This window comes from Vipera ursinii, assembly GCF_947247035.1.
Source record: "Vipera ursinii genome assembly, chromosome: 3".
Taxonomy (NCBI): Eukaryota; Metazoa; Chordata; class Lepidosauria; order Squamata; family Viperidae; genus Vipera; species Vipera ursinii.
Genome location: NC_139516.1, coordinates 158,930,770 through 158,955,611, shown reverse-complemented (window position 1 = coordinate 158,955,611; position 24,842 = coordinate 158,930,770). Strand labels below are relative to the sequence as shown.

Below are 24,842 nucleotides of genomic sequence, written 5' to 3'. Positions count from 1 at the left end.
GACTTATATGCCGCCCTATCTCCCGAAGGACTCAGGGCGGCTAACAACAATAACATACAATAAATACAGAAGTTAAGATAAAATTAAAATTAAAGGCCCCTGTACAATAAATTAAAATTAAAATAAATTAAAAAATTAGAGTTAAAAAAAATTAAAAACATAATTAAATCCCTGTCAGTCCAGGTCAGCCAGGTGGAAAAGGAGTGTTTTGAGGCCGTGAAAAAAGGACTGGAGATCCGGGGCCATCCGAAGCTCAGGGGGAGCTGGTTCCACAGGGCTGGTGCTCCCACAGAGAAGGCCCTCCCCCTGGGGGTCGCCAGCCGACATTGCCTAGCTGACGGTACCCTGAGGAGGCCTTCTCTTTGTGAGCGTACTGGGCGATGGGAGTTCGTTCCCGGCAGCAGATGGTCCTGCAAGTATCCCGGGCCTAAGCCATGTAGGGCTTTAAAGGTAAGTACCAGCACCTTAAATCTCACCCGGAGGGCAACCGGTAACCAATGCAGCTCACGCAGGAGGGGTGTAATATGGGAGTATCGGGATGCTCCCATCACTACCCGTGCAGCCGCACTCTGCACCAGCTGAAGCCTCCGGGTGGTCTTCAAGGGCAGCCCCATGTAGAGAGCATTGCAGTAATCTATACGGGAGGTAACGAGTGCGTGGGTGACTGTACGTAGGGCATCTCGGTCCAGAAAGGGGCGCAACTGGCATACTAGGTGAATCTGGGCAAATGGCCCTCCAGGTACGACTCCAATATGATCTTCAAAACTGAGTCGTGAATCCAGGAGGATGCCTAGAATGCATGCTCTATCAATGGGAGGTAACATTTCTCCTCCTATAACCAAAGATGGAACCTCTTGGACTAAACAAGATGCCGGTACGTAAAGCCACTCAGTCTTGGCTGGGTTGAGCCGGAGCCTGTTCTTTCCCATCCAAATCTGTACCGCTTCCAGACAATGGGACATCACATCGAGGGCATCACTGGGTTGGTTCGGGGTGGAGATGAAAAGCTGGGTATCATCAGCATATTGATGATATCTCACCCCAAAGCCACGGATGATCTCTCCCAGCGGCTTCATATAGATGTTGAACAGGAGAGGCAAGAGTACCGACCCCTGAGGCACCCCACAACTAAGGGGCCTAGGGGTTGACCTCTGCCCCCTGCCAACACCGTCTGCGAACGGCCCGAGAGGCAGGAGGAGAACCACCGCAGAACGGTGCCTCCCACTCCCAACTCCTCAAGATGACGCAGCAAGATACCGTGGTCAATGGTATCAAAAGCTGCTGAGAGATCTAATAGGACCAGGATAGAGGAATAACCCCTATCTTGGGCCCGCCAGAGATCATTCACCAGCGCGACCATTGCCGTCTCCGTGCTATACCCGGGCCTGAAACCCGATTGGTACAGATCCAGATACTCAGTTTCCTCCAGAACCAAAGGGAGCTGCCGTGCCACCATGCTCTCAATGACCTTCGCAAGAAAGTGAAGGTTGGAGACAGGATGAAAGTTATTTAAAATACCTGGATCCAATGCAGGTTTCTTAAGGAGGGGCCTTACCACCGCCTCTTTCAAGGCGGCAGGGAAGTACCCTTCACTCAGTGAGGCATTGATAACATTGATATATATATATAAATATTATCCAAATTATCAGCCAAAATGTTGGAGGTGTGGTGATGAAGATGCAACATATTTTCACGTATGGTGGACTTGCAAAAAGGTTAAGGCCTTCTGGATAAAAAATTTGGTGGAATATGCAGAAGATTTTCAAGCAAAGGATAAAGTTTTGTCCGCAACTTTTTTTGTTGGGAATAATTACAGATGCTACGGTTGTGGACACTAAGTTGATGTTGAATTTAATTACGGCAGCAAGACTCTTAATAGGTCAGTATTGGAAGAAAGAGGAACTGCCGACCATAGAAGAATGGACTTTAAAGGTTTCTGACCTGGCAGAGATGGCAAAGATTTCGGCTTATTTGAAAGATCACTCGCAAGAACGTTATATTATGGAATGGAGAAAATGGATTGAGTATATCCAGAACAAATATAGGACTAAAAAGTTTCATGTAGCATTTGAATAAGTCTTCCTTTTCTTTTTCTTTTTTTTCCTTTTTTCCTCTATATATATTTAATATTATTAGTGTTTGTATTATCCTATATAAGCCAGAGAGTGATAGATTTTAGAGTTTATGGTTGTTAGTATATGGATGTTTATGATTGTTTTTTTTCTATACCTTGTACTTAGCTCTGGGAAGTCGGGGGGGAGGGGGAGAGGGGTAGGGAGGGAGGGAGAGGGGAGGGGGAGGGGGGACTGTTAAAGATAAAATGTATGTTAAAACTTTTCAATAAAAAAATAAATAAATAAAAATATTGGTGGGGTTGTGTGTGGTGCTGGCTTTGTTGCTGTAAGCGGGTTGATTGGTTGTTACATCCTGATTGGATGATGGAGTTATTGTTTGCAGCAGATTGGTTGTAACATCCTGTGTGGCTGAGGTGTTGGCTGTGTGCCTATTGGTCTTTTGTGTTGTAACGACTTGAGTGTTGTAACGACTTGAGTGTTATAATGACTTGAGTGATGGGCTGATTGGTGACATCCTGAGCTCTAGTGTAGTGATATCCTGAGTTCTAGGCTGCAACATCCTGGGTGGTTGGCTGTGTTGTGACATCCCGAGTCTTAGTATTGTAACCTCCTGAGTTTTGTGATGTAATGTCCTGGGCAGAGGCTGTGGTGTAACATCCTGGGCTCTGGTTTGGTTAGGGGTTTGCGGTCTGGCTTTGTGTTTATGGTGTGTGTCAGTTTGCTTTGTGTGGGGGTCGGAAGGGGGTGCAGCAGTTGGAGATGCCACCATGGTTTGGCTTCTGGATGGTGGTTGTATTTTGTCTATGGGGTGTGTAGTGTTCTTAGGCGGGTTCCCAATCAAATACGGACAGCAGGCTTGGATGCAATCAGCTGGTTTATTACATCTCCACAGGAACAACATAGCCCGCTTTCAAACCCCCCTTTTATAGTCGAGCTGGCGAGCCTTCAGCCAATCCCCATCTGAGGATTCTCCCACCGATTCCCTCTTTGACCAATCCGCAGTGAGCTCGTGTGGAGCTGTCAGCTCGCAGCTGTTTATCTGTAGCCGCATGTGGACCTGTTAGCGGTAACCGCGTGTGGAGCTGTCAGCTGTCAAAGAACTGTCAAACTTGTGTTAATCGTTAAATGCTCTTTTAAACTCATATATTACATCCCTCCCCCCCAAATAATTAAACAGTTAACTTATTTACAAGGTCTGTTGTACAATGTTCTTTTTAGCCGGACTCTTGGCTCCCAGGCCACACATAGTCTTTCAAATATGCAGGTGGTTTTCTAGTTCTGATGGAGCGTCTTAGGGGAATGTCAACAGTATTTTCCCCAGAGTCTTTACTGCTTTGGAGGTTTGAAGCAGCCCTGGGTTTTGCTCCTAAGTGAGGGGTTTCCCCAGGGTCTGGGGGATTTTCAGGTTCCTCTTGCTGGAACGTCTCCTGGGTGCTGGGGTTAAGGGTGTCTGGTTCTCTTGAAACTAGTTGCTCCTCAGGGGCTGGAGGATGGTTATTTGATCCTCTTTTTCTTAACTGATCTAAATGTCGTCTACACTGACGGCCCCCTTCCCCCTCAACCAGATATGAGATAGACCCTGTGCGAAGAATAACCACCGCTGGTAGCCATTTGTTTCCAAGTCTGAAATTTTTGGCCCACACATAATCCCCAGTGTTGAATTGTCTGGAAGGGACTGGGAGCTTCATCTCAGCTGCCACCCTGTCCAGGTGCAGCCTGTCCAGTTTAGTGACCAGGCGGTGGCCCCAATGTAATTCAGCAGGGCTCTTGCCGGTGGCTGTGCAGGGGGTAGAGTGCTGGGCTAAAAGGAACTGTGCCAAACGCTGGTGCCAGTTGCCGGAAATGATGTGTCGTAATGCATCTTTCGTTGTCCTGACCATGACTTCTGCCAGGCGGTTAGTGGATGGCCGGAAGGGAGCCGAGGTGATATGTTTAATCAAGTTGCCCCTGGTGAAAACCTGGAAATCGGCAGATGTAAATTGTGGTCCATTGTCTGAGACTATGATATCAGGGAGACCGTGCGTAGTGAAGGGCCCCTTTAGCACTTGTACAGTGCTAGCTGTGGTTAGGCTTTTGACTGGGATGACCTCTAGCCACCTTGAGTAACTATCCACTACGATAAGGAACAGTTGTCCCTGGAAGGGTCCAGCAAAATCAATGTGGATCCTTGACCAGGGGTTCTGAGCTGATTCCCACTTATGTAGGGGTGTGTGTGGTGGCGCTGGTCTGGACTGCTGAGAAGGGTGACATCCAGCTATGTGTTCTTCTGTGTGTTTGTCCAACCCAGGCCACCAAAGGTAGCTACGTGCTAATGCCTTCATCTTTACTATGCCTGGATGACCTTCATGCAATGCTAAGAGGGCTCTGGCCCTGTGTTTTTCCGGAATGACCACCCTGCTACCCCATAAGACACACCCTATGTGTGTGGATAGCTCATTTTTCCTAACAAAATAGGCCTGGAATTCAGGCCCAGGACTCTGGCCTTGCCAGCTGGAGGTTGTCCAAGCTAATACCCTGCTGAGGATTTTGTCTGTGATTGTTGCTGAGGCAATGTCCTTTACTTGCAGGGGGCAATCAGGCAGTTCTTCGATGGCCAAAATTTGTCCCCCAGGTGCTGGGTCTGGGTCAATATTGAGTAAGGGCAGTCTGCTTAACCCGTCAGCATGACACATTTCCTTACCCAGTTTGTAAAGTAATTTGAATGAATATGCTGATAAAAATGTAGAGCAGCGCAGGACCCTTGGGGACAGAATTTGAGGGGTTTGTTTATCTATGGTAAATAGTCCCAACAAGGGTTTGTGATCTGTAAAGATTTTGAATTCCCTGCTATATAAATAATCGTGGAATTTTTTTTACCCCTGCAACGATGGCTAATGCCTCCTTGTCAATTATCTGCCTTAGATAATGTCCTGGAGTAGTATGCAATTGGTTTCTGGACTCCTCCTTCCTCTAAATGGCTTAGTACAGTGCCAACCCCCTAAGGGGAGGCGTCACATGCTACACAGACTGGTTTGTGCTCATTATAATGGGTGATTGTTGAATTATTGGATAATAAATCTTTTAGGTCCCTGAAACAGTTTTCATGGAGAGTTGTCCACTCCCAAGGGTTTTCTTATCCAGTAGTCTGTGTAAAGGCTCTGCTCTAGCTGCTTTCATGGGGAGAAAGGTGTGATAAAAATTTAAGAGCCCCAAGAAAACTTGTAGTTCTGCTTTATTTTTAGGTGTTGGGGCCCTTTTGATAGCCAATACCTTAGATTCAGTCGGATGGATTCCTTGAGCATCTATCCTATACCCCAGGAATTCTGTGGATGTCACCCCTATTGAACATTTTTCTTTTTTAAGCTTTAATCCAGCAACATGAAATCTGCTGAGCACCCTTTGCAGTCTCTCTGCCAACGCCTCTTCATTTTCACCTGCAATTAGGATGTCATCAAAGTAAGGACACACCCCTGGGATGCCTTTCAAAGTTCACTCCATGATTTCCTGGAACATACCAGGAGCAACAGAAATGCCAAACTGCAGTCTGTGAACTTTGAAAGCCCCGCAGTGTGTCACGATCATCTGCACATCCGCCGTCTCCCTGGTAACAGGGAGCTGCAAGTAAGCATGCATGAGATCTAACTTTGCAAAGATGGCACCGGACCGAATCGCAGAGAGGACGTGTCTTCCAGGTCCTGAAAGTGGCACCAGCAAGTGACGTGTCGTACAGCTGTGATGAAGTCGGTTGCGGCTTCGCCGGGACATTGAGTCTGCTGGGTGAACCGAAGTCTCCAGTATAACTCAGAGCATGCCAGTATGAAATGTTTGTTCAGTAAGTCGGTCAGCTCCGCATATGGGATGGTGTTGACTGGGACCGGGTTACACAGTCCAGCGGCGACATCATAGATGGCTGGTCCGCTGAGGCAGAGTAAAGCAGCAACCTTCAAGCAGTCTTCAACTATTTTGTTGAATAGTAGGTAGCCTTCTACCTGCCCCAAGTGCGATTCCCATTGCTCTGGGTATTTGATGTCAAATTCTCTGAACTGTCCCAATGAGGTCATGCTGTCCTAGTGAGTACTGCTTCGCAGATTCTTTGGTGTTGATTATCCTCAGTGACTTCAGCTAGTGACTTCAGCTAGTGACAGTCAGCTCATGACTCAGCTCAGTAAATAGCTCCATGAAGCAATACCACCCTTGTCACCAGATGTAGTGTTCTTAGGCGGGTTCCCAATCAAATAAGGACAGCAGGCTTGGACGTGATCAGCTGGCTGATTACATCTCCACAGGAACAACATAGCCTGCTTTCAAACCCCCCTTTTATAGTAGAGCTGGCGAGCCTTCAGCCAATCCCCATCTGAGGATTCTCCCACCGCTTCCGTCTTCGACCAATCCGCGGTGAGCACGTGCAGAGCTGTCAGCTCACAGCTGTTTATTGGTAGCCGCAGGTGGAGCTGTCAGCGGTAACCACGTGTGGAGCTGTCAGCTGTCAAAGAACTGTCAAACTTGCATTAATTGTTAAATGCTCTTTTAAACTCATATATTACAGGGTGGGTTTGGGTTTGAGTCTGGTGAGGATGATTGGTGGTGGTGTCCTGTGTTGTTGTGGGTCCGGTGTCAGTTTTTGTGGCTGGGACTCGTTTGTTGACTAGGGCTAGTTTCCAGATGTCTGGTAGGCAGGAGGTATCATCACATTTGTTCATGTTGTGGGGGCGTTTGTCTACTTAAATGGCTTCCATAATTATTCTCTTATTGTAGTGTTCAATTTTGGAGATTAATTTCGTTCCTTCAAAGTAAATTTCATGTCCTGTTGCTTTAAGGTGTTGGAAAAGGGAGGAAGTTTTTTCTTCTTTTCTGACTGTGTTCTTGTGTTCTGCGATATGTGCATTTATTCTCCTATTAGTTTCTCCGATGTATGCGGTTGGGCAGATTTTGCATGGTATTTTATAGACTCCTTGGTTTTCAAGCTGGACCTTGTCTTTGGGGTTTCTTAAGATGTTGGCTATTTTTTGGTCAGTGCTGAAGGCTTTATTGATATTGTATTTGTGGAGAATTTTGCTGATTTTATCTGTGGTGCCTTTAATGTAGGGGAGGAGGGCGATGCCGTTGTCCTGTTCTGTGTCTTGGTTCTTGGGGGGTGTCTCCCTTTGGATTAGGTTGGTAATAGTGTTTCTTTGGAATCCATTGGAAATTAATACATTCATGAGTGTGTGTAATTCGGTTTTTAGGTGGTCTTTGTTGGCTAGGCATTTGGTTGTGGAGATGAGGGTCTTTGCTACAGAGTTGATCTGTGCCGGGTGGTGATGGGATTTTGTGTTTCAGTAGCGGTTGGTGTGTGGTTTTTTCCCCCCAGTAGATTGTGTGTCCTAGTGAACCATTGGGTTTTTTGTAGATTAGGACATCCAGAAAGGGGAGTTGGTTGTTGGCTTCTATTTCCATAGTAAATTGTATTTTGGGGTGTAGGTTGTTAAGATGTGTGAGGAAGTTGTCTAGTTTTTCTTTCCCATGTGGCCAAATTACAAAAGTGTCATCTACATAGCTAAGCCAGAGTTTGGTTTGCGTTCAGATTTGTCTAAGGCGTTGGTTTCAAAGTGTTATATATATATATGGAAAAAAACTTACACCTATATCCCCTTGGTCTGGCTGACAAAGAGGGGAGGAGAGCCAGTGGCCTAGAGGTTAACTAACTGCCTAGTATGCAGGCTGCCTAGGTTCAAATTCCACAAAGGGTATGGCTACCTGATGAGAGCAAAGAAGCTTGAAATAGCTATCCTAGTCTCCCATTTAAGTCTTTGTCAGCAAAAAGAAATGTATCACAGTAGCGACTTGAGCCCTGCTTAATTCTCCTAGGTTGGAGCTGCAAGGCAAAAAAAAAATCATAATTATAGAACTGCAGTATAGCAAGTTCAAAAACCAAAGGTGCATCAAAATCGGTCTGACCGGAAAAAAACTTTTATATATTGTATATACATATAATTGGCAATTTTAGCATTTATATTGTATTGATTATATTGTTTCATTTCAAATATGATTATAATTTAAAAATTTCATTCTTAAAAATATTCCAGTACATAAATAAAAAATGCAACACGGATACAGGGAATGTTAAATTAGTGACAGCTCTGCTTGTCATAGGCAAGGATGAAAAATTTATTCCTAACTTCCTTATCTATTTATTATTATTATTATTATGCTTTGTTGCACAGTCAGCCAGATGTTTAGACTGGATTTGGTATTTTTATTTACCTATCCACTTCTTTCCATGGACGTGGAATAGGCAAATGTTGTTGTTTAATGGTGTTAAAAGTATTGTTGCAGGATGTAAGCTCTTCCAAGAAAGCTGTCTTTTGCAATTCTCTGATGGTGATTTTGTCAATGGTGATAGGGCTCCAGATGTTTTAGGATTGTACCCAAGGCACTATCACTATTAATACTATTTTTGCTTTCTTTTGCTAGAAATGCCTATATTTGCCTGTATTTTCAGGCCTTTGCATTTTGCTATTTTCTTGAGTTCTTTCTCGCTATTCTGCTGTCTCCAGATATTGCCATGTCGCATATCCAGACTTTTTTTGCCTTTCTTATTGACTTATTTCTTATTCTGAGGTTATGTGGCAGGTTCTTGTCTGTTTGAATTCTAAAGTCCCAGAGCACTTTAACTTCTTCATTTTCAATTATTTGGTCAGTTCTTGCTTGAAGACAAATGATTATGCCAATGGAATATATGATATGATTGTATTTACGGTATTATATTAAAATTATTGCACAAATTATTGGTACATAGTATTTATATATTGGTACTAAGAATTCCATGGCAAAACAACTTTGCTTAAGGTTCCTTGGTGAGGGTAATCAAGCTCATACATAATAATTATTAAATACAGACACAGTGTAATACTAGCTTTTGATTACTGTTAACATACTATGAATAGAATATTTTATTACATGGGTATTGAAACAGTAAAAAAAATGGAAATACATTCAACTTACTATGCTGAAAACGAGGAGGATTGTCATTAACATCAGAGAGATTAATAGTTACTGTTGTTGTTCCTGAAGGTCCACCAATTTGTTCAACTGTAGCCTTGATAACAACAAAATATTTATCTTGGGTTTCTCTGTCCCCTGGATAAGCCGTTCTAACCACACCTATAAAATATAGAAGGAGTAGAAAACAACCATTTTGTGACAAACAATAAACCAGAAGCGTGAGCTGGATAATTCTTTCATACTGGATTTACAAAAGAGATTTGTCAAAACTTGGATGAATCTTGTGAGAAGGAATAACAGAGAAATAAAATTAAATAAAATTCGGTGGCATTATTTGAGTGGAGTAAAGATTAAAACTATTAGGAATAAAATGGAGGAATAGAAAGTTAGATTACTTGATCAAAGTTGAAATATACTGGGTTGTTGGTTTTTTTTCTGGCAACCTTGTAGACTTTTGCTGAAATGACAATACTTTATGAATGTGTTTATGGATAAGACATGGATCATGGGATGAAGATATCATTGTTTATACATTAAAAGGAAGTAAAAAGTTACTAATATTGTTTATACTTCTTGTGGAAGTTACTTCTTTATTTCTTTTCTTTTTCTTTACTATAAACAATTTTTTCTTCCTTTTTTCTGCTTTTTTGTTTTCTCTTTACTCTTTTTTTCTTTTAGTTTGCATCAGTTTTTACTACTGCAATTATAATATTTAATGTTTAATATTTCTTTTTTTAAAAAAAAGTCAGAATAGCTATTGTAGATTAAACCCCAAACACAACTAGTATATAATTCTTCTCTCCAGTGGCAAACCAGTGATGTAAGAGCAAATAGTAAATATAGTCAAATTTGGGTGGCTATATTAATTTTATACATAAATTTAAAATGATCAATCAATAAATATGATAATGATCATTTTAATAGTGTTATTCTCAATAGCTTTATCCAAAATGCTATATTTTTTGATATTTTAGTTAACTCTGTGCTACCTGAATTTTTATTCTTTTTATATGACTTGAATTTCTTCCATTTAGCTTCATTGCAATTTGCCTGAATTCTAATACTAAATAAAAAAATATGACAGAATATGACAGAAAAACCTGTCATATTCACTTTTTTTACATCATTTAACCTTTAAGATACAGTGTTCCAAACATTATACCCTTTCCACAAGTGCAAATTCCCTAGCACCTCAATATCTCACTAGTTCTAATTTACATTCTACACTATTATTTTGAAATGACATGGCCACATAGCTTTCCAAATACTGTTGCATTTTAAAAGCATCTGGATGATATTTATTAACCTAACTCTTTGTTAGAGACCAAATTTCAAACTTATAGTACGGAATATTTTGTTTTACAGCAAACTTACATCTCTGCATGGAGAAAGAAATCATATAATTTATACTTAGTCATATAATTTATTAAATAAGGGAGGAAAATAAAATTGTTGTGATAGTATACATTTGTTTACCCAAGCAAGATTGTTAGATTGAAACTAGCTCACGATAGCTCAAGCCCTTGATTCATTAAATAATACTGTACATTTCCAATTTTCTAGATATGGGTGGTACATAAATCTAATTAATAAATTATAAATTACAATCTTACTGAATTAAATCACATTTATTTTGTGAAATAATCACAAAAATGAATCTGATAAAAATTATGCAATACAATATACTTAGATGATTTGTTGGTGATACTTAAGTTAGAAGAGAAACAATACCTGAAGTTGGTTCCACAGAAAAATAGGGCTGTTCTGGCAGAATACTATAAATCAGACGAACACCTGTTGGATATGTTGCTGTCACCTGAATCACTGAGGTACCTGAGAAAACATAGAATGAACTATCCAGCGGTTACGAAAATATTTGTTTTTGGACAGAGACTTGATACGATATTACGATATTTTGTTACATTTCTATTTATTGTATAATATTAGTCCATTAAAGACTAATTGGGCCAAATTGAGAAAAGGCTAATATCTGTTTTTTGAAAAAATAATGTCATCAACATCACAATCTTAGTTCTAAAGATGCAAAAATTCCTTTAGAACATGAAATATGACCTGCAAAAGTGTCACTCACTTTCTGTAATCCTTGGTGGAGGTACCTATTTCATGAAGGATGAGGAAATAGAATTGTCCTTTATTTGAAATTAAGTGCTGTCTTAATGTTATCCACTTGTTTAGCATTGTATAATAATGCTATACCATTATTCAATCCCACTTTGTGAATGGATAAGGAAGCTGATTTTGGTTGTCCATGGCAGTAAGATAGAGCTTCTTTGTAACTATTTTATGTTCTGTATTTTTGGATTTCTGTGAGGAACGAGGGCCATTATGGTCATAAAAACTGTCAGGGATGGAATGACAGTTGGAATATAACAAGCTTTAAAGCTGTTTCACAAATCAATGTGCCTTCCCTTGGTTCTAAAAGTAAAGTGATATGTTGCTTCACATTTGCAGTTCACAACAGAGAATTGTCTTCTCTGACCATTCCAGCAGCCAGAAGAAACTTCCAATAAGATATGGAAAAAAGCTGGAATGATTTTGATGCATGAGTCTCTTTGGAGCTTTGAAGAGATGTAAAACCCATTGAAGAGGGTCATATCATTTGACGTACTGAGGCAAAGTTGTGCTATCCATACCTGGACAGATAACTAAATCCATACCAATTTAGAAGCATCACCTATAGATAGAGTGACCATATTTTCTTGGAAAATATAAAGGACAATCCTGAAAAAAGGAAAAATCTGAATGACATTCATAAGGATAAACACATTGCTTATTGTTTATAATAATTGTTTTTATGTTTATAACTTTGCTTTTCAAAGGAAATTTAAGAGCAAAACCAAAAAAAAAATCCTTTAGAAAAAAAACACATTACCTAATAAAAATACCTAAAATCAAACAGTAAATGTAACTTTACATTAAAAAGACAATTCAATTTCCTTTTTTTCACATTAATGTGGAAGAATAGTTATTAAGTGTACCACTGTGCAGTAAAAAGTTAAATGATCAAAACACTTGTCAAGTCAAAAATGACTGAAAAATAAAGAAAGCTAAAGGACACCTTTCTGAAATAAAGGACTGTTTTTTTATTATAAAGGATGGATCATTACAGTACCTATAGAGGGCAGAACAACCTTTTCAGATAACTGAATTTAAGAAACTGGCTCCGGTTAAGGATTTTCCAAGGCACGTGTTTGATGTGGAATTCCTGATGGATTCTGCTTCCCTGTCAAGGCTATTCCTACTTCCATGCCTTTGATGTCATTATCTTAAACAGTACAGTACAGTCTAAACATGGCAATTTTAAGACTTGAGAACTTCAAGTCCCAGCATGGTTGGCAGCTAGGGAATTCTGGGAGTTGAAGTCTACAAGTCTTGTTGACAAAATTGGACACCCCTGGTCTAGTCCTTCTCACATTTGCCTAAAACATATTATTTTATCTACATGGTGAAAAAAAATATTTTAAATGAAAGCTTAATGAGAACACATCTCCTTATGAGCCAGGTTTTAATTTCAGAATAACAATAGAATATGAAAATTAATCATAAATGGGAAAACAGAGTATATCTGTAATTGGAGAGACCCTTTGCAATAAATAAATTAGCAAAGATTCTTGAATTACATTCAGATTTACCGTTATTCTCCATGGAAGTAGTAAACTTAATGAATGGAATTCAGGTTAAAGATTTTAAACTGATTTTGTCAGTTATTTTAATACTGCTATTAAAATTTATTGGCTATTTTTGACAAATAATTTTGGCTTGTTTAAAATTATGTTGTATTGCAGTCCAGCCTGAATGTCCATACATTTTATAAATCAGTAAAATGAAGAAAAAAAGGGATACAAAATAGACAAACTGCTAAGGCATGGTTTCCCCCTTTCTCCCCTATATTATTTATGCATTAATGATCACTCTTTTTTCATACATTTTGCTTTTGAAAGTATGCATGCTCGCATGTATGCGTGTGAGCTGCTCTATTCTTTTAACTTTCCAGTTGCAGTAGAATGGAGAAAATAATAATACAAGATTCTGGTCAGAAGAAAAAAAAAGCAATTGCAGTGCATCAATTCCTAATTTAATGCCTGTGGTATGGCTTGGAAGAAAGAAACTCCAATCAAGTAATGCAGCTATGATCCCCTACAGGATTCTGATAGCTTTTCATATCCTTGAGGTCTGGTATGAACATTTTCTACTGAAGAACAGATACTACAATCCATCTACTGAAGACAATTTCATCTCTCCTTGGGAATTGTCTGTCTCCTAGATCTAAATCTGACACTATCCCAAGGGCCTTTGGGGAGATTACACCCAGGGAAAAAAGATATTCCCAAGCACTCTCATTTTTTCTCATATTGCTATGAGAAAAAACTAATATCTAACTCATTTCTCACCCAGGTTTTAAATTTAAATACAAATCAACCTCTCTGTCAGGCAAAAGAAGACCTACAGCATTTGCTAAGGCTTGGAGTATCACATTATTCCATCTGTTATTGGATATTTTACCTATAAATTCATCAGTAGAACCCCAAAGGATTTATATGTTCTGGTAAAAAAAAACCTAAGATATTATCTGTAAAAAAAAGTTGATAGTGAAAGTGATTGCTGTTAAACCTCTCTGTCAGGCAAAAGAAGACCTACAGCGTTTGCTAAGGCTTAGAGTATCACATTATTCCATCTGTTGTTGGATATTTTACCTATAAATTCATCAGTAGAACCCCAAAGGATTTTTATTTTCTGGTAAAAAAAACCTAATATATTATCTGTAAAAAAAAAGTTGATAAGGAAAATGATTGCTGTTAAACCATTCCTGAGCATTTTTTAAACTCCAGAAGCTGTGAATGCTCTAGCACTGGAAGTTTTTAAGAAGAGATTGGACAGCAATTTGTCTGAAATGGTATAGGGTTTCCTGCCTGAGCAGGGGGTTGGACTAGATGACCTCCAAGGTCCCTTCCAACTTTACTGTTATGATTATGATTAACTTCCAAAATGTGTTATTGCTTACATTCTGGGTTTAATTTAAAACGTTTAACCCATAAAGCCCTTTATGGTTTGGCAGTAGGTTACCTTCAGGATCATATCAGTAATATTAATAGCAATAGCTCTTAGACTTATATACCACTCCACAGTGCTTTACAGCACTTTCTGAGCGGTTTACAATGTCATAATTTCAAAGCTCTCTTAAGGCCTGCCTATATCAGCAGGCCTGGCATTCCCAGGGATGAGAGAACTCATGAGGTGGCTCCATTACTATTAACATCCCTCCACCTATTATTTTCTTCTCATATTTTAATTCTGCTTTTAGATTTCTTTAATGCTTTTAAAAATCATTATTATATAATGTTTTTAGATAATTATTGTTTTATTTGTTTATTGTTTTATTGGATTGTTGCGTGCTGCCCGGTGACATGATATGAGAGCCATATAAATGATGGATGTTTTAATGTATTGATTGTATACCATCAAACTCACTGTTGACTCCTAAAAACCACATACATAATTTTTCTCCATAACAACCTGTCCATAACCTAGTCCTTTTGGACTTCCAGTTGTGAACTCATAGCCACCATAACTGAGTCCATCCACTTTGCTGCTGGTCATCCTCTTCTTCACTTTCCTTCTTCCTTTCCCAATATTAAAGCCTTCTTCAGACCCTCTTTTACTGGTCTACAATAGAGAGCGTCCTCTCGCACTGTATTGTGGTTTGGTATGTTGGCCTGACAGCCACGGATAGGAAAGTATTACAGAGGGTGGTGAGCACAGCACAAGACATTGTGGGCTGTCCCCTGACACCACTGGATGACATTGCCAGGGCTCGTTGCCTTGGAAAAGTGAGCAAAATTCTTAGGGATGACTCACACTCTGGTCAGTATCTTTTTACTCTCCTACCATCAGGTAGGAGATGGGCTGCTAGGCTCTTGAACGGGAAATAATTTTATAATTTTATGTATGACTGACTTGTGAGGCCGGTGTGTTGTGCAATTAGCTCACATGGTGTAACAAGATGGAGGGTTTGTTGTCACTGTGAGTTGTGGGGGGGCATGAAGGGAGGCTCAGCCAATCTCAATGTATACATAGTTGTACTTTGACAATAAAGGCTCATTTGTTAGTTTTGCCATAATATTTAGTTTGTAGGATAATTTGAGCCTGGTCATTTGTGCCTTGAGTGAGAATTCTGGGTTGATTAATTCTGTGATTTGTTTCTTTGTTTTGTTGACTGTCCGTAGTATTCTCAGGAGACCGCACCAACATCAAAATCCAAAAGTATTAATACTCTTTTTATCCTGCGTCTTCAAAGTCCAACTTTCACAGAATATCACAGGGAACACTATGGCTTGCATGAGTCTGATCTTTGCAGATATACAAGTATCCCAGGGTTTTCTGAGATCTTTATGGCTGCTCTACTAAGTCCTGGTCTGCATTGCATTTATTGCATGCCTTTTCCTCTACTGTTGAATGTTTTGTTACTAGATATCTTGTGATCTGTAAATAATAATAATAATAATAGTAATAATGATAATGATAATGATAAGTGGGCTAATGCCTCCTTAAGTAACACCAGCTGCCTGCAATTAGTGCAGGTTCGCATCCCACCAGGCTCAAGGTTGACTCAGCCTTCCATCCTTCCGAGGTAGGTAAAATGAGGACCCAGATTGTTGGGGGCAATTAAGCTGACTTTGTAATAATGCCGCTTGGGGTGTGTGTGAAAAGCCCTACTAAGCAGGCATATACATAGAATGAAGGCTACTGCTAAGTTTGTAAGCTGCCCTGAGTCTTCGGAGAAGGGTGGGATATAAATGGAATTAAAATAAATAAATAAATAAATAAATAAATAATGATAATGATAATGATAATGATAATGATAATGATAATAATGATAATGATAATGATAATGATAATGATAATGATAAAGATAGATAAAGATAAAGATAAAGTTAGGTAAAGATAAAGATAAAGATAAAGTTGGAAGGGATCTTGGAAGTCATCTAGTCCAACCCCCTGTTCAGGCAGGAAACCCTATACCATTTCAGACAAATGGCTGTCCAGTCTCTTCTTTAAAACTTCCAGTGTTGGAGCATTCACAGCTTCTGGAGGCAGGTTGTTACACTGGTTAATTGTTCTAACTGTCAGGAAGTTTCTTCTTAGTTCTAGGTTGCTTCTCTCCTTGATTAGTTTCCATCCATTAGCAGAATATAAATGTAATAAATGTCAATAAAAATAAGCAAATGTCACGCTAGGTGTGTGCCATTTTATTAGAAGAACAGTATAAACTTTTAATTCAGCTTCAATCACTGGGATACCTAGTTAATTAGTGATGTTAAGTGGAAGACGCACTCCGTTTTAATGAAGCTTTAATTGAAATGTGCTACTGAATGGCACTCCAGACTGAAATATTTTTATCCCTCTCTTCAAAGCATTAGATCAGTAGATGCATGCTGCCTAATTCTAGATGCAAGAAGCTTCTATCCTGTCCTTTACACATGCAGGCCTCTGCTGAAGGAAAGCAGCCAGCTGAATTGTGTTCATGTCAGCTTCACTGAGGCCCAGTGACTTGATTTTGCAAGTCACTGTGCCACTGTGAATTAAATCATTTTAACAGTTAAGGAGGAGACAGTTGCTGAAAATAGAATGGAGGTGCCTCTGAGCAGACCATTAAAACATTTTCAAGCTTCCCTATAAGCTTGGAAGGAAAAAAACTTCTAGAGCTTTAACAGCTGCATTGTAATAATAATAATAATAATAATAATAATAATAATAATAATAATAATAATAATAATAATAATAATAATAACGATGATGATGATAATGATATAACAATAACAACAAAAATAAATAATAGAATTGGAAGCGACCTTAGAGGTCTTCTAGTTCAACCCACTGCTCAGGCAGGAAACCCTATACCATTTCAGACAAATGGTTGTCCAGTCTCTTCTTTAAAACTTCCAGTGTTGGAGCATTCACAACTTCTGGAGGCAGGTTGTTCCACTGATTAATTGTTCTAACAGTCAGGAAATTTCTCCTTAGTTCTAGGTTGCTTCTCTCTGGTTAATTTCCATCCACTGCTTCTTGTCCTGCCTTCTTGCGCTTTGGACAATAGCTTGACTTGCTCTTCTTTGTGGCAACCCCTGAAATATTGGAACATGCTATCATGTCACACCCTAGTCCTTCTCTTCATTAAACTAGACCTACCCAATTCTAGCAACCATTCTTTATATGTTTTAGCCTCCAGGCCCCTGATCATCTTTGTTGTTCTTCTCTGTACTCTTTCTGGAGTCTCAACATCTTTTTTACATTGTGGTGACCAAAACTGGCTGCAGTATACCAAGGCATTGTAAAGTGGTATTAACACTTCACATAATCTTGATTCTATCTCTCTGTTATTGCAGCCTAGCACTGTGTTGGCTTCTTTTGCAGTTGTAGCACACTGCTGGCTCATATTTAAGTGATTGTCTACTAGGACTCCTGTTATGTACATAAGCTGAGGTAATTCACGGACAGCTCTATAACAGCTGAGTTTGACAGTTCGGCTGGCAGCAACAGCGGGGGAGCGTGTGATTGGTCGGCTGCGTACGGCAGAAAAATTCCTCTGTTAGGATTGGGCGTTGGACCAGCAGCCAGAGTATATAAGGAGCTCTGTCACTCACTGTCTTCATCCTGTCCCAGCTGAATAAAGCCTGTTCTTGGATATCCGCGTCAGCTGTTCCTTCGGTCCGAGCGCCCAACATTACAGTTGGCGACGAAGGAGGGATACTGCTTCATAGAGTGAAATCACTAATCTGAAGTCACTGGGAAGCGGATAGAGGAAACTCATCCTGCAACTTCCTGCTGAAGCAGTATCCAGACCAGAACAGCATGGCAAAGCTTGGACACATCCGAGAATTTGACATCCGCTATCCGGAGCGCTGGGAGTCACACTGGGGACAGGTCGAAGACTACCTACTAGTAAATCACATCACGGAGGACCGACTGAAGGCTGCTGCCTTGCTGTGCCTCAGCGGTCTGGATGTCTATGATGTGGCCGTTGGGTTGTGCAGTCCTGAGCCTGTTACAACTGTCTCCTATGCCGACCTCACAGACAAACTCAGCAGGCACTTCATGCCAAGGAGGTCAGAACTATTTTGGTGGCTTCAATTCATTCAGAGGAGCCAGATGCTTTTTACTGATTACATCGTGGTGATACGTCAAGCCGCCCGTATGTGCCGGTTTCCAGATCTTGAAGATCAAATTCGGGATTGAATCGTCTTCAGGCTAAGCGACGAGCGGTTTCAGAGGAAGTTGGTGACAAAACCTACGATGAGCCTGACCGAAGTCGTTAGTGAAGTCATGGCTCATGAGAGCGGGCGTGGAAAGAACATATCCTGACCGGGCAATGGCCCTAATGGGTTGGTGCATCTAGGCAGCACCATGGACAGTGACAACAAGGAGGAGGATGATGACCCAGAAGTCAACGCCACCCAACGAAAGTTTGAAAAATTCCAAACCCGACGCGATCTCGGCAGAACTCAACAAAAACCGTGGGCCAACAACAACAAAAGTGTGGGCTACCCAAGCATCAGAGATCCAGAGGCAAGATGTGCCAGCTGCAGGGGCACTCATGCCTGGGGAACCTGCCGATTCCACAATGCCAAGTGCCACTCCTGCGGCAAGACCGGGCACATTCGGGCCGTCTGTTGCAGCTGCAACTGCGACAACCTGAATGAACTCGACTCGCCGTTGCCAGGTATAACACTCCCCCAATCCCTGGCTTTGAGCACCCTGGGTCTTCTGCACAAATTATTGACAGGGGAGAGTTGTTAAGGTGTCATTCTGTAAACCACCACCTGCTTAGGCCTAAAATTAAAATCAAGGTCCAATTACAAGGAATTCACTGTGAGATGGAGGTCGACTCTGGACCTCCAGTCTCCATAATATCTTCTGAGACCTTTCAAACAATTTGCAACCTAAGCGGGCAGCGAATTCCCTTAAAACCAACCAAAGTCAAGTTAGCGGACCCGATAAAACTAAAGGGGAAGGCCACCCAGTCAGTTAAGTTTAAGGGGTTCCGGGGTCCCTTGGACGTGTTAGTAACTGTAGGAAAAAGAGCCAGTCTAGTGGGACTAGACTGGATTGAGACCCTTGGAATTTGGCTGGGGGGAGTTAAAGACCAAAACCCTCGAATCTATCTGCAAGGAATTTGCAGACGTATTTGATGGCTCCCTAGGGAAATACACAGGCCCTCCCATAAGCTTAAAATTTAAACCCAAAATCCTACCAGTTAGGATTAAGGCGAGGAGAGTTCCATTCGCCCTCAAGCAAAAGATTGAGGATGAACTGGATCAACTCGTTAAATTGGGAGTTTTAGAACCCGTGGATGGGGGTAATTGGGAAACCCCCATCGTCACCCCAGTTAAATCTAATGGCGAAGTTAGGATTTGTGCCGATTACAAGGCCACCCTCAATTGAGCTTTAAACCCACACACTTACCCTGTCATGTTGGTGAAACACGTCCTCTCTGTGATACAGTCCGGCGCCATATTTGCCAAGACTGACTTGGTGCAGGCATACTTACAACTACCTGTTACCAAGGAGACCGCAGACACACAGACTATTGTTACACACCATGGGGCTTTCAAAGTGAACCGTCTGCAGTTCGGAATTTCAGTAGCTCCTGGCATTTTCCAGGAAGTAATGGAAAAAACTTTGAAAGGCATCCCGGGGGTTTGTCCATATTTCAACGACGTTCTGATTGCAGGAGAATCTGAAGAGGTCCTGGCTGAACGATTGCAAGCTGTACTTTGCAGATTTTGTACAGCTGGGCTCAAATTGAAAAAAGAAAAATGTAGCATAGGGCTAACTTCCACTGAATTCTTAGGTTACAGGATAGATGCTCAAGGAATTCACCCCACAGACTGAAAGGTAAGGGCAATTAAATTGGCTCCAACCTCCAAAAACAAAACCGAACTACAAGCCTTTTTAGGACTACTAAATTTCTACCATGCTTTTCTGCCTCAGAAAGCATCCATCGCTGAACCCCTACACAGGTTGCTAGAGAAAAAAGCCCCTTGGACCTGGTCCAGCATTCATGAAAAATGTTTCAGGGACCTGAAAAAACTGCTCTCCAACAACTCAACTCTCACCCATTTTATTGAGGGCAAAACTATTTGCTTAGCGTGTGACGCCTCCCCTTATGGGGTGGGGGCCATATTAAGCCATTTGGGTAGTGTTGGGATACAAAAACCAATTGCATACTACTCTAGAACACTTTCTAAGTCAGAAAGAAATTATGCACAAATTGACAAAGAAGCCTTGGCAATAGTTGCCGGGGTGAAAAAATTTCACGACTACCTTTATGGTAGGGAATTTACAATCTTCACTGACCACAAGCGCTTGTTAGGGTTATTCACTTCAGATAAACAAACACCCCAGATTCTGTCTCCCAGGATCTTGCGTTGGTCTACCTTCCTCTCTGCATACACATTTAAGTTACTTTACAAACCTGGCAGGGAAATGTGCAATGCATATGGATTAAGTAGATTGCCCTTGCCAGAGGAGCACCAGGACCCAGCACCTGCTGGCCAATTTTTAGCCATTCAGGAACTACCTGAATGCCCTCTACAAGCGAAGGACATTGCTTCTGCTACCAAAACTGATAAAACCCTTAGTAGAGTACAGACTTGGGTAGCCTCGGGATGGCAAGCAAAAAAGCCCAGGGACCGAATTCCAGGCCTTCTTCACACCTTGGCTGTCTTCACACCTTGGCTGTCTCTTGTGGGGAAACAGGGTCATAATTCCCAATAAATATAAAACTAAGGTCCTACAGGCACTTCATGAGGGCCACCCAGGAATTGTGAAGATGAAAGCGTTAACTCGCAGTTATTTGTGGTGGCCAGGCCAGAGCTACCACATGCCCTGGTACACAAATGGGAAGTAACACACAATCCTTGGTCAAGGGTCCATCTGGATTTTGCTGGGCCATTCCAAGGGCAAATGTTCCTAATTGTCGTGGATAGCTATTCCAGGTGGTTAGAGGTAATCCCAGTTAGCAGCACGACTTCAGCCAGCACAGTACAGGTACTCAGGGGGCTCTTTGCACTCATGGTCTGCCTGATGTATTAGTCTCAGACAATGGGCCTCAATTCACCTCTGCCATTTTCCAGGTTTTCACCCAGAACAATTTGATTAGGCACATCACATCCGCTCCATTCCACCCGTCCACTAACGGCCTTGCTGAAGTTATGGTGAGGTCAACCAAAGACGCCCTACGTTGCATCATCCGGGGAGACTGGCACCACCAATTAGCCCAATTCCTTTTGGCTCAGCACTCCACCCCCTGTATTGCCACTGGGAAAAGTCCAGTGGAGCTACGTTGGGGCCGCCGGCTCATCACAAAGCTGGACAGGCCTCATCCTGATTGGGCGGCTGGTGAACCGGAACGACCCTACCCCTCTCGAGAGTTCCTCATCGGGGACCTTGTATGGGCTAGGAACTATGGGCCAGGGGACAAGTGGAGTCAGGGGGTAGTGGTCGACTGGACAGGGCCCTTATCATACATCATTAAAGGGGAGGGGGTTTGCCACTCTAGAAGGCACATCAATCAACTAAGGAAACGGACCCTGGAGACTCAGCTTAAGGAACACAGGGAGCTAACCCCACCCAGATGGCCTGACCACCTTACACCACCAACAGCTTCAGCAAGGAATTCTTGCCAGCCGGGAACTGTGTAGGGAAAGCCAACAAGTCAACCTGAAGAACCTGCAGAGACTCTTGACCCAGCTGAAGCCCATATGGACAAGGAAACTCAGTGGCTGACACTGACCCAGGTTAAGGCGGAGTTAGGAACCGCAAAACTTCCACGGTGTTCAGGCAGGACTCGAAGGTCACCAGCTTACCTGGAAGACTTTGTTTGGGCAAGGGGTCAAGGGGCATAGGGAGTTAAAGATTCATGTTCAACTACAAAGCATGTTAAGGAAGTTAACCGTTTATTGTCATTTCGGGGGGAGGAAGGGGGTGTTATGTACATAAGCTGAGGTAATTCATGGACAGCTCCATAACAGCTGAGTTTGACAGCTTGGCTGGCAGCAACAGTGGGGGAGCGCATGATTGGTCGGCTGCTTACAGCAGGAAAATTCCTCTGTTAGGATTGGGCATTGGGCCGGCAGCCAGAGTATATAAGGAGCTCTGGCACTCACTGTCTTCGTCCTGTCCCAGCTGAATAAAGCCTGTTCTTGGATATCTGTGTCAGCTGTTCCTTCGGTCCGAGCGCCTGACATTACAACTCTGAGATCCTTCTCACAGTTACTACTATTGAGCAAGGTACCGCCTATACTATACCTGTGCATTTGATTTTTCTTGTCTAAATGTAGAACCTTACTTTTTTTCACCGTTGAATTTCATTTTGTTACATAGTGCCAATGTTCAAGTCTGCCAAGATCCTTCTGTATCTTAAGTCTATCTTCTGGATGTTGGCTATTCCTGCCAGCTTAGTGTCATCTGCAAATTTGATGAGTTCCCCATCTATCCTATCATCCAAATCATTGATGCAGATGTTAAAGAGCACTGGACCCAGAACTGAGCCCTGGGGCACCCCACTACACACTTCCCTCCATGTAGATGCAGTTTCATTGAGGACCACATGCTGAGTACGGCCGGTCAGCCAGCTATGAATCCATTTGGTGGTGATGCTTTCTAACCCACATTTTTCTATCTTATCAAGTAGTAGGTTGTGGTCTACTTTATTAAATGCCTTATTGAAGTCCAAGTAAATTATATCCACAGCATTCCTCTGGTCCACTAATGTTATCACCTGGTCAAAGAATGCAATAAGATTTGTCTGGCATGATCTGTTTTTGACAAACCCATGTTGGCTTTTGGTAATGAATTTGTTTGCCTCTGGGTGTTCACTAATTCATTGCTTGATTATCTTTTCCAAGTTCTTCCCAGATATTAAGGTCAGGCTGATAGATCTGTAGTTTCCTGGATCCATTTTTTTTCCTTTTTTGAAGTTGGAAACTACACCAGCTCTTTTCCAGTCCTTCCAGTGCTCCAGGATCTTTGAAAGATATAGTTCAGTGGTTCTGAGGTCACATCTACCAGTTCCTTCAGAACCCTGTGGTATAATCCATCCGGTCCTTGTGATTTGAACTCATCTAGGGTGGAAAGATGCTCAATTACCATTTTCTTGCCTATCTTAACTTTTGTTTCTAATCTGTTTTTATAGTACTGTTTTTGATAGGTAGGATCGTTTTTTTCTCTTTGTGTAAAGACGGATGCAAAAAACAAGTTAAGTAGTTCTGCTTTTTCCCTATTGATGGTCACCTTCTTGCCACTTTCTCCCACTAATGGACCAATCATTTCCTTAACTCTTTTCTTGTGTTTTTTTTTTCATGTTGAAGGAAGCTTTTTTGTTGTTATTGTTATTTTGGACTTTTGCCGCAAGCCTTATTTCATTTTGAGCCTTAGCTTTCCTCACTTCATCTTTGCAGGCTCGGGCTATTTGCTGATATTCTGCCTTAGTTATGTGCCCCTCTTTCCACTTTTTATACTTGTCCTTTTTGTCTTTCAATTTATCAAAGAGTTTTTTATACAGCCATGCTGGTTTGTTTTGAGAGCTGTTATTTTTCTTGTTGGTATTGTGCTAGACAGAGTTTTTTAATCTCACTTTTCAAAATTTCCCAAACTTCTTGAATTGTTTTCCCCTTCAGAATTCTCATCCATGGAATCCTTCCCAAGGTCTCTGTAAGTTTACTGAAATTAGCTCTCTTAAAGTCCAAGAATCTAGTTTGCCTGTGTTCTATTGCTTGTGCTTGCATAATGTTGAATTCCAATATTACATAATCACTCCCCCCCCCCCAAGGTTCCTGTGGCTTCAACACCTTCTATCATTTCATCTCTGTGTATTAATCAGTAGACTTCTTAAAGCAACCACATTTTTTCCCAACATAAGAACTTGTGATTGTTTTGTGACAGAGAGGTATCACATTCATGAAGTGCTAAAACATTTTTTCCTAATCATCTTTTACAGATTTGGAAGCATTATTAAAAGTACTAAATATGAATATCATGGAAGCTAAAAGAGAATTATGAAAAATATTTTTTTAAAAAAAGACTTTTAAATGAAATTTCAAGCCCACCAAAATGCCTAATATGTATAGTGCATTCTAGTCATGCTCATATTTAGAGATATAATGTGTTTGTTGACATTTAAGCTAAATAAATTATGTTTTGGGCAAATGCCTAAGGGAGTGCTGTATAGTTCCCAGTTACAAAAGGCATCATTTACTGTTAAGGTTTCCTTGAGTCTAATGAAATATATATGGAGGGGGAGGAAGCTGCCAGATAGTGTGCTGCTGAATCTTAAAATAAATGTGTGTTCATGTTAACATATCAATTCTTGAACAATTTTGCCCATCTTTGACTGATATGCGAGTTATAGCCATTTTTTAAGCAAGAGATCCTTGTGGTGGTGATTTATAGTTTTATCACCTCTAGGTTAGACTACTACAACACAATCTTTTAGGGCTATCTTTGAAGACCACTCAGAAACTACAATGTCAAAACAATAGCAGAGTAACATTTTTGCTACTTGTCATTGTCAAATGGCACTTAGTTAAAAATGGTGGAGATTACATGTCTTGTCTCTCTGAGACTGTTTCTTCCAAGGAGAATCTTCCTGTCCTTTTGTTCTTTTTGAGAATAATGCTTCTGGTTTCTACTTTGCATAAAGTTAAGGGATCTGCATGTGGAAATATATACAATATCACCACATCCATATTGTACAATGAGACCTTCTGCACTGGAGACCAATTC

General features: G+C 41.1%; 1 protein-coding gene across 1 annotated transcript in view; it reads right to left on the bottom strand.

Annotated features, from left to right (window-relative positions):
• Positions 1-24,842, bottom strand: part of LOC310637380 (cadherin-19-like) — an 87,029-nt gene that overhangs the window by 31,413 nt on the left and 30,774 nt on the right. The window contains exons 4-5 of the mRNA XM_083357752.1: positions 10,770-10,871; positions 9,039-9,197 (exon numbers count right to left, since the gene is read on the bottom strand). Coding sequence (XP_083213878.1) covers positions 9,039-9,197; positions 10,770-10,871 — 261 coding nt within the window. The remainder of the gene's footprint in view (positions 1-9,038; positions 9,198-10,769; positions 10,872-24,842) is intronic.